Genomic DNA, 10,050 nt, shown 5'->3' with positions numbered 1-10,050 from the left:
AAAATTAAATCAATTACTACTTAAATAGTGGGTCTTTTAGTATAAGTGGTTTTTATCCCATATTTATTCAAAAATTAAAGAATGAATTTCATTTCCAAAACACTGCCCAAAGCAGAACTGTATATACTATTATAATATTCTAGTCACTTAAGTCCAACGAAAAAATATTAACTGCTAATAAAGCAAAGGTCTACCTATGTAATATTTTCTAAGAATGTTATGTTTTTCATGAACCAAAAGTGTTGTCCTTAAGTTATTTTTTAGTTGGATGAAGGAATGAATGAAAAAAGGTGTATATGCACATAAATGAGAGTATACATTTATATGCCGGGCAAAATGACACAGCCGAGACTCTAGAGAGTCCTTGTTATTGGTATTGTTAAGGCCATCGATTCGGTTCTATCATAGCAATCCTATACAGGGTTTCCAAAGCTTTAAATCTCTGTGCAAGCAGAAGGTCTCATCTTTCTTCTGTGGAGTGGCTGGTGGGCTCAAACTTATGACTTTGTGGTTCGAAGTTCAGTAGGGCGACTGTGTAAGTCACAAAAACAAAGTTTAACTTCAAATCATATTCTCACAATCATATAAAATATCAAAATAATTGAGTTATAAGTTATCAAAAACCTAAAAACAATAAAAGAAGTGAAATTCATGAATAGTATTTTCATTTATTAATTTAGAGAAGAATAGTCCAAGAAATCCCAAGGTCCCTCATAAATTGTCCGTTTCTTTCCTCTAATACTAGCTTTGTAAAAGATATGGTCCTGGTATGATACTTTATACCTTTTTAAGAACCAATTTAGTTATAAAACTTAGTTATAGAAATAAGAATTCAGCATCATCTTAAAGATAGGCTTGATTAATTTCAGAATCCATCTTCCTGTTAAAATTAAGCAACACAAATTCAGTAAATTAAGGTTACCACTAGGAATTAAATTTGGTACCTCGTTTTTTAGCCTCAGCCACCATCTCATCATACTCTTGCCGGTGGCGTAGAGCTTCTTCCACAGATTTGGCAGGAAGGTTTCTGAAAAAGAAAATTACTTAAGTTGAGGCACCTTTTAAAAGACTAATATTAAATTTACTAACTCCTTCCTTTGTATGTTGTTGGTCAGTGTTGTCGAGTCAGTTCTGACACATAGCAACCCTGTATAATAGGGTTTCCAAGGAGCAGCTGGTGAGTTCGAAAAGCAGGCCTTTTGGTCCAGTGCTTATCCTACAGTGTTACACCAGCCATTTACAAAGAGAAAAGGAATTCACAACCAGAAGAAATGTACTATAAGAAATGTTAGAAAGAAGCCCTTCTGGCATAAGGAAATGATACCAGATAAAAATGTGAAACTATAAAATCTCTTATACTAGAAGACTTAAAGAAAAAAATAAAAATACATTGTGGGGTTTTTAACACAGGTGAACAAATTAAATGTGGATACAATAGCAGAAGTCAAGAGTAGTGAAATGGAAATATACTGATATAATGTATTTAAGCCATCTTTAAAATGGCATAATGCTACTTGAAGGTAGTCTGTGAAAAGTTAAGATATATATACAAGTGGGTTTCAAAAATTCAGAGAAAAAGGGATTGAAAGATAATGGAATGTTTCCACAAGCTTTTAGAAGCCTCCTCATATACTGAAAATTCTAAGGAAACTATAAACACACATAAAAAGAAGCATAGGGAATTTGTCAGTAATAGATTAAATTAAATTCTATTCTAAAGAACACAAAATAACGACTAAACAGATAGGAAAAATATAAAACAAATAAGAAGATAGCATTAAACACGAATAATACATTAAATGTAAACACTACAATTAAGGCAAATGTGAGAATGGATTTAAAAACACAAGATCCAACTATACATTGTTTACAAAACCCCACTTTATATATAAAGATACAACTTAAAGGTAAAAAGACAGAAAATTATATATGATGTTAATACTACTCAAAAGAAAGGTTGAATACCTACATTAATGTCAGAGAAAGTAAATTTCACGGACAACAATATTATCAGGGTTATAGAACACAAGTTCTTAACAGCAGCATCAATTACCCAAGAAAACATAGTCTTTAAGATGCATGTAGAGCTTAAACTATCTTAAATAAAAACTGACCAATCTTCAAGGAGAAAGAGATAAAAAACAAAATCATGTAGAAATATTTTAATTCTCCTCATTCAGTAATTGATAGAACTAATACAGAAGATATGAACAATACTATCAACCTCGAAACTACACCCACTCCTAACTTACTGACATGGTTAGGTTACAAAACCCAGGTCCGTATTAAAAATCAGCACGAGAGAGTCAGGGGCTTCATCCTATCTATAGCACCAGTGTACCTCTCCCTTCAGGATATACATGGTCCTGTGGATCCCCTTCCCCATCATGCCTTCCCAGCTTTGTGGAGTCTGCGGGGATTGGGAGTAGTAATGGTGGTGGTCAGATAAGGCCTGTCACCTGCTGCCTTCCACCCAGGGCAGGAACCCTGCTTGTCCTCCGTCTGCCCTGACCCTGCAAGGCACCCTTCTAACTATTTTCTACCTGCCCCCACTGATGTCCCTGGAACCTTAGGGCACTCGCCCAGCCTCCCCAATCCCACCTTGGATTTCACGTTATCCTGTGACATCACAGGAAAAGGTGGCCTGTGGCCAGTCAGCCACCATCCCTCATGTGGCCCAGTTATCTCTGGGACTGCCAGTGCATTATTCAGGATAGTCTGTGAAGTACATTCTGGGCCCAGTCAAGGCCCCACATGGTGTCTGGACCATCAGTGGGTGCTTCTGAAAATTTTTTCAAAGCTGTCATAAATGCAAAATGTCATATAACAAGATAGTCAATAAATGCATAGTAGGTGTAACTGTCATATATAAAGCACTCCAACCAAGACTACAAGAAATCATATGCTGGACCTTGATAAACTTTCAAATACTGAAATCACACAGAGAATATTCTCCAACCAAAAGAGGAATTAAATTATAAAGCAACAATAAAAAGATATCTAGAAATTACCCCCAATTAGAAATATTTTGCACTGAATGGAACAGAAACTAAAACATCAGAATTTGTAGGATGCTACTAAAAGAATATGTTTTTACCATAATTATATTTCACTATAGTTTGTATTAAGGAGCTCTGGTAGCATAGTGGTTACAAATCGGGCTGTGAACCACACGGTCAGCAGTTCGAATCTACCAGCTGTTCCATGGGAGAAAGATGAGGCTTTCTGCTCCCGTAAAGATTTACAGCCTCGGAAACCCTGTTCAGGGTCGCTATGGGTCGGAACCGACTTGAAGGCACTTAACAACAACAACTAAAAGAGTATTCAATGGGCAATTTATAGCTTTAAACTTATAAAGTTTGTTATACAAAATTTTTATTGTTCTTATTGTTTTATATTGTGGTAAAATATGTATATACCAAAACCAAAAACCAAATCCACTGTCATCTAGTTGATTCTGACTTACAGTGACCAGCTATCCTATAGAACAGAGTAAAACTATTCTTTAGGGTTTCTGAGACTATAAATCTTTATGGGAGCAATACAGCCTCATCTTTTTCTGCAGAGTGGCTAGAAGGTTTGAACTGCCAACCTTGGTATTAGCAGCCCAATGCTTAACTCACTGCACCACCAAGACCCCTAAATAAGCATGCTGATGTTGTTAAGTACTGTCAAGTTGGTTCTGATTCATAGCGACTCTGTATAGGGTTTCCAAGGAGCAACTGGTGAGCCTGAATTGCCGACCTTGCCATTTAAACTGATCTTGCAGTCCAGCACTTGTACCCAAAATATAAAAAACATACTTACGCAGCATAAAATTTTCCATCTTAACCACTTTCAAGTGTATAATCCAGTGGTATTAATCACACTATGGTTCTGTATAACTATCACCACTATGTTTCCAGAACTGCCATCACCCCAAACAAAAATTCTGTACCTATTAAGCAATTAACTCATTTCCTCCTCCCCCATCCCATGTTGTTGTTAGGTGTTGTCTAGTCTGTTCTGTCTCAGAGCAGCCCTGTATAAGGTTTCCAAAGAGCGACTAGTAGGTTTGAACCTCCAACTTCATAGTTAGCAGCCCAGTGCTTACCCTACAGCACCACACTCCCAGCCCAAAGTAACCACTAAACTATTTTCTGCCTCTACACATTTGACACCCTGAGGTTAGCATCCTGACTTGTAAGCACTATGCTACCAGACGTCTCATATAAATGGGATCATACAGCACTAATCCTTTTGTGCCTTTCTTACTTCACTGAGCACAGTGTTTTCAAGTTTTATCCATATCACAGCACACGCAGTGAATCCTGTGAGAGCTGGAACTTCACAGTAAAGTCTATCTTGTCTTCCCAGGACTCACAAGAATTTCACCTTTGACTGCTATTAGTGGAAAATACAAGCATTTTCTTTCTCTGACAGGTTCCTGCCTAATACAGGTTCTTGATTTTGCAGGTTTTACTGTATCAGAATTTCTTTGTCTTTATGGTATAATAGTATGCAACTGCATGTACATACTACATTTGGTTTATCCATTATTCTGTTGATGACTACTTGAGTTGTTTTCACTTTGTGACTACCATGAATAACGTTACATTTGCGTTAATAAAACCAAAAGGCTTTTTTTTGAAGAGAAGGGAAATAAACTGCTGGCCATAAAAAGAGAAAAAACACAAATGACCAATAACTAGAATGTAAGTTGTTGTTGTTAGGTACTGTTGTGTTAGTACTGACTCATAGTGACCTTATGCACAACAGAAGGAAACACTGCCAAGCCCTGTGCCAACCTCGCACACTGTGTCTACACTTCAGCCCATTGCTGCTGCCAGTATGTAAATCCATCTCAGTGACCTTCCACTTTGTCAAGCAAGAGGCCCTTCTCCAGGGACTGGTCCCTCCTGATAATATGTCCAAAGTATGAGTGATGAAGTCTCACCATCCTGGTTTCAAAGAAGCATTGTGAACTGTAATTCTTCTAACACAGATTTGTTTGTTCTTTTGGCAATCCATAGTACTTATAATAGTCTCCTCCAACACCAGAACTCAAATACATCAATTCTTCAATTGTCTTCTTTATTCACTGCCCAACCTTCTTTACATGCATATGAGGTTACTGAAAATACCATGGCTTGGGTCAGGCACATCTTAGTCCTCAAACTGACATCTGTATTGTTGGTTTCTTTACTGCTGCTTTCATGAATGTTGATGGCTGATCCGAGCAAAATGAAGTCTTTGACAACTTCAACCTTTTCTTCATTTATCTTGATGTTATTTATTGGTCTAACGGTTATGATTTTTGTTTTCTTTACATTGAGGTACAACCCATACTGAAGGCTGTGGTCTTTGATCTTCATCAGTAAGTATTTTACGCCCTCTTTTTTTTCAGCAAGCAAGGTAGTATCATCTGTATATCTCAGGTTGATGAGCTTTTTTCCAATACTGATGTCATGTTCTTCATATAATCCAGCTTCTCAAATTATTTGCTCAGCATACAGGTTGAATGTTGTTGTTGTTAAGTGCCATCGAGTAGATTCCAACCCATAGCGACCCTGTATAGGGTGTCTGAGGAGTAGCTGGTGAACTTGAACCACTGACCTTGCAGTTCAAACAGCACAGGTTGAATAAGCATGGTGAAAGAATACAACCCTGATGCTCACCTTTTCTAATTTTAAACCATTCAGTGTTTCCTTGTTCTCTTCCAACAACTGCCTCTTGTTTTATGTACAAAAACTCTGTACCTATTAAGCAATTATCTCATTTCCCCCACCCCCAGCCAATGGTATTAAGTGCTGTCAAGTCAGTTCTAACTCGTAGAGACCCTGTATAAGTTTTCCAAAAAGCAACTGGTGGATTTGAACCTCCAACTTTGTGGTTAGCAGCCTAGTGCTTACCCTGCAGCACCACACTCCCAGCCCACAGTAACCACTAATCTATTTTCTGCCTCTACACATTTTTCTATTCTAGATGTCTCATATAAATGGGATTAGACAGCATTAAGTCCTTTGGTGCCTGTCTTATTTACTTAGCTCAAAAGGTTCCCCATGAACATAATTAAGTGTTCCGGAATACTCATTCTCTGCAATGTTGTCCATAGCTTGCCATGATCCACCAATTAAAAGCCTTTGCACGGTCAATAACATAGGTAAACATCTTTCTGGTATTCAGTGTTTTCAGCCAAGATCCATCCGACATCAACAATGATATCCCTTGTTCCATGTCCTTGTCGGAATCTGGCTTGAACCTCAGGCAGTTCACTTTCAATGTACCGTTGCAGCCATTTTTAATTATCTTTAGCAAAATTTTACTTGCATGTGATACTAAAGATATTGTCCAATAATTTCCGCCTTCTGTTGGGTCACCTCTCTTTGGAATGGGCACAAATATGGCTCTCTTCCAATCAGTCGGCCAGATAAGCTGTCTTCCAATTTCTTGGCAGAGATGAGTGAGTGGCTTATCTATTATTCTGTTGGGGAAGAGTACTGCTACAAATGCTACAGACAGTAAATGGATAATATCAAAAGCTAACCCACTTCCACTGGAGTCCATTTCAATTCATAGTGACCCGGTAGTACAGAACTGAACTGCTCCATAGCATTTCCGTAAATCTTTACAGAAGCATACTGCTACATCTTTCTGCTACAAAGCTGCTGGTGGATTTGAACCACTGACCTTTCAGTTTTCAGCTAAGTGAGTAAGCACTGTGTCACCGGGGTTCTTTTTTTGCTGAATAATAATACATGCTCTATAATTACAGTCTAGAGTTGAATGGACCATATGATAAACATCTTAACCAGTCTTTTGACGGTTTGAGGCTAGAGCAGAGCTGTTAAATGCTACACAGTTAAGAAAACACAAATACACTAATATTACCATCATCTGTCAGGAAAAATAAAATTTAAAAACAGAGTTCTTCAGTCTTGAAAATAAAAGGTTGAGTGAATGTAATTAATCAAGGCACACTAAATACCTCAACTCAACACTCAAATACTACAAGAATAAGATATTGCAATGTATATGGACTTTCCAGCATGGGGCATATATAATCTGCCAAGATGATTTGCAAGGCTACGTCTTGTAATTGGTTAGCTTCCATGGAAAGCCACTCAAGCAGATTAAGTGACTATGACCTACCAAGAGGATTGGTCAGTGTGTGATCTGGTGGGAGAGCTATGACCTGAAATTGACAAGAAATAGGTTTACATAGGACTCCTGGTGTGGCACTGTAGAATAAGCACTGGAGCGTGAACGGAAAGATTGGTGGTTAAAACCCACAGCTGGTCCAAAAAACCCTATACAGGGTCGCTATGAGTCAGAATGGACTCAATGGCACTTAACAACAACAGAAGGCTTACATAAGGTTCAGTTGCACAGAAGTTTTAGGGAACACCTTATTACTAACAAGAAGACCCTGGAACAGAGTATATTCCTTGGATACAAGATTTCTGCATTGAGAGTTTCCTGTTGTTAAGGGCTGTGGAATCAGTCCCGATTCATAGTGACCCTGTGTAAGGTTTCTGAAGAGTGGCTGGTGAGTTTAAACCACCGAACTTGCAGTTCAAAACAACCTTGCAGTCCAGTGCCACACCACACCAGGTCTCTGAGAGTTCCCTGGTGGTGGTGGTGGTGGTTATGTGCCGTGGAGTCAGTTCTGACCCATAGCGACCCTGTACAGGGTGGGTTTCTGAGGCTGTAAATCTTTACGAAAGAAGAAAGCCTCATCTTTCTCCCGCAGAACAGCTGGTAGTTTCGAACTGCTGACCCTGACGTTTGCAGCCCGATTTGTAACCACTACGGTACCAGAGCTCCTTCTGAGAGTTCCCTGTTGTTGTTGTTAAGTGCTGTCGAGTCGATTCCGACCCATAGCGACCCTGTATAGGGTTTCCAAGGAACCACTGACCTTGCAGTTCCCTAGTCACAGGATAGAGAGAGCTGTAACACTGGCAATAGCACAAAATGACAAGAAACAGTAGCAATCATAGCAAAGCACAGTAGCACAGAACAGAAGGTGTGAGAACCAGGAAACTACTGTGAGATGATTGCAGTTGGTTTATAACCCATGGAGCAAGAGAGCTGAGAGTCTTGAGGCAGAAGGTTTGCTGGCTGAGTTCAAGAGATACAACACTTGCCCAAGCAGGGTAGAGTCTGAAAGAGGCCTGGTGGTGGGCATAGCCAAGAGAAAACCTTCCTGCGGTCATGGCTGAGAGAAGGTCTGTCTGGGGCAAGGTTGAGAAAAGGGCCACCATCTAAAAAGAAGCTAAGAACTGTCTTGGTTGGAAGCTGTCCTGACTGAAGAACATGTCTCCTCAGCTGTAAGAATATTTCCAATCTGATCCTGAGTCATAGGCTAACAAAACCGATAGTTGTGAGCATGGTCTGTGAGTTGTGTGTGTTATTGCAATGAATAATATCAAACCCAACAAGCAGTGAGAGTGTGATGCGGGGTGAGGTGGGTGATGACTGATGTCAAAAAAGGTTTAAAAAAGGTGAAGAGTGGGGATCTATCTATCTGATCTCTATCTCAAAGGAACCAGCTTTGTGTTGATTCTGATTCTCATTCTTCCTCTGAATGTTGACAGGCTCAGATACTATCATATTACACATATGGCTTAAAATATGATTCCTACTTCTTATGGAAGTGGCAACTAATTATGGAGTAAAAACAAGAAACATTAATGAATATGTAAGCTAGCCTTGTGTGGTGCTGTGGATTAATGCGCCAGACTGCAAAGCCATTTAAACTGCAAGGTCAGCGGTTCAAGCTCACCAGCTGCTCCTTGGAAACCCTATACAGGGTTGTTATGGGTTAGAATTGACTCAACAGCACTCAACAACAACAACAACAAGCTAGCAAATCATACTAAAATAAATGGTAAGAATATTTCCTGCTTTTCAAAGTAAAGTAAAAAATCTTTAATTTTTATCACTTTTCACTGGTTTCTTTAGGGATTTCTATTATTTATGGTGCTGCAGGATAAAGCACTGGAGCACAAGGTCAGCAGTTCAAACCCACCTGCTCCTCCTCAGAAACCCTATACAGCGTCACTATGAGTCAGAACCAACTTGACAGCACTTAACATCGTTATTGAATTTGATGCTAGTATGTATAGTAGTAACTCAAGAAAGCTAATAGAGAAAAGTGCTGTTTGTTAAGTGTTGTCAAGTTGGTTCCAACTCATAGCAACATTTATAGGGTATTATTCAAGGAGCAGCTGGCAGGTTTGAACTGGTGATAAAAAAAAAAAGGATACTATTATAAGCGTTGTTTTTGTTGTTGTGACATCCCATCGAGTCAGTTCTGACTCAGAAAAACCCTGTATAGGGTTTCCGAGGAGCAGTTGGTGAGTTTGAACTGCCGACCTTGAGGTGGAGTGCTTATTCTATGGTGCCACACTAGGTCTCCACTATAAGCACTAGTGATTTGAAAACAGTACAGTCTCGTATAAACACAATCAGTTTGTACACATGCTCTTATTTTCCTCTTCAAGACTGCCATTATTTTGTGGTTGATTAGGAAATGAATGGTAGTGGTGGTGGTTGTATGTTGCTGATTTGATTCCAACTTATATGGAACCTGTATAGGATTTCCAAGGCTATAAATCTTTACGGGGGCAGAAAGCCTCATCTTTCTCCCATGGAGTGGCTGGTAGCTTTGAACTGCTGAACCCTCATAAACATGAAGTGTCCTTTAGAAAAATTACCTTAGTCAAGTTTTATCAGATGATAAGAAATAATGTTTGACTAAGAATTCTTGCTAAGAAAGTTTGTGATCTGTTACCAGTATGTAAATTTTCTTCTCTTTCCCTGCACTTCTCTTTGATATGAAATACTTTTCCTTTGTTTGCTTTATCAAATAAAAGCTGATTCTCCTGCAAGGGAGGACATACATCACATTTTATTGTAAGATGCCACGTGATTCCATTTCATAAAGTGCACTTTTTCTTTCAATAAAATCTTTTGCTTTAATTTCTTTTTAAAAAAATCTTTTGTGAATTAATTAATAATCAGTTTTACATGCAACCAAGCATACACTTTGTTTCATCTCAGTGATTG

General features: G+C 38.7%; 1 protein-coding gene across 1 annotated transcript in view; it reads right to left on the bottom strand.

Annotated features, from left to right (window-relative positions):
* TBC1D12 (TBC1 domain family, member 12) overlaps window positions 1–10,050 on the bottom strand; it is a 131,838-nt gene that overhangs the window by 36,735 nt on the left and 85,053 nt on the right. The window contains exon 4 of the mRNA XM_006831162.1: window positions 945–1,027. Coding sequence (XP_006831225.1) covers window positions 945–1,027 — 83 coding nt within the window. The remainder of the gene's footprint in view (window positions 1–944; window positions 1,028–10,050) is intronic.

Source organism: Chrysochloris asiatica, unplaced genomic scaffold, assembly GCF_000296735.1.
Source record: "Chrysochloris asiatica unplaced genomic scaffold, ChrAsi1.0 scaffold00003, whole genome shotgun sequence".
Taxonomy (NCBI): Eukaryota; Metazoa; Chordata; class Mammalia; order Afrosoricida; family Chrysochloridae; genus Chrysochloris; species Chrysochloris asiatica.
The sequence above is the reverse complement of the archived record's forward strand: the minus strand, read 5'-3'. Positions and strand labels throughout refer to the sequence as shown.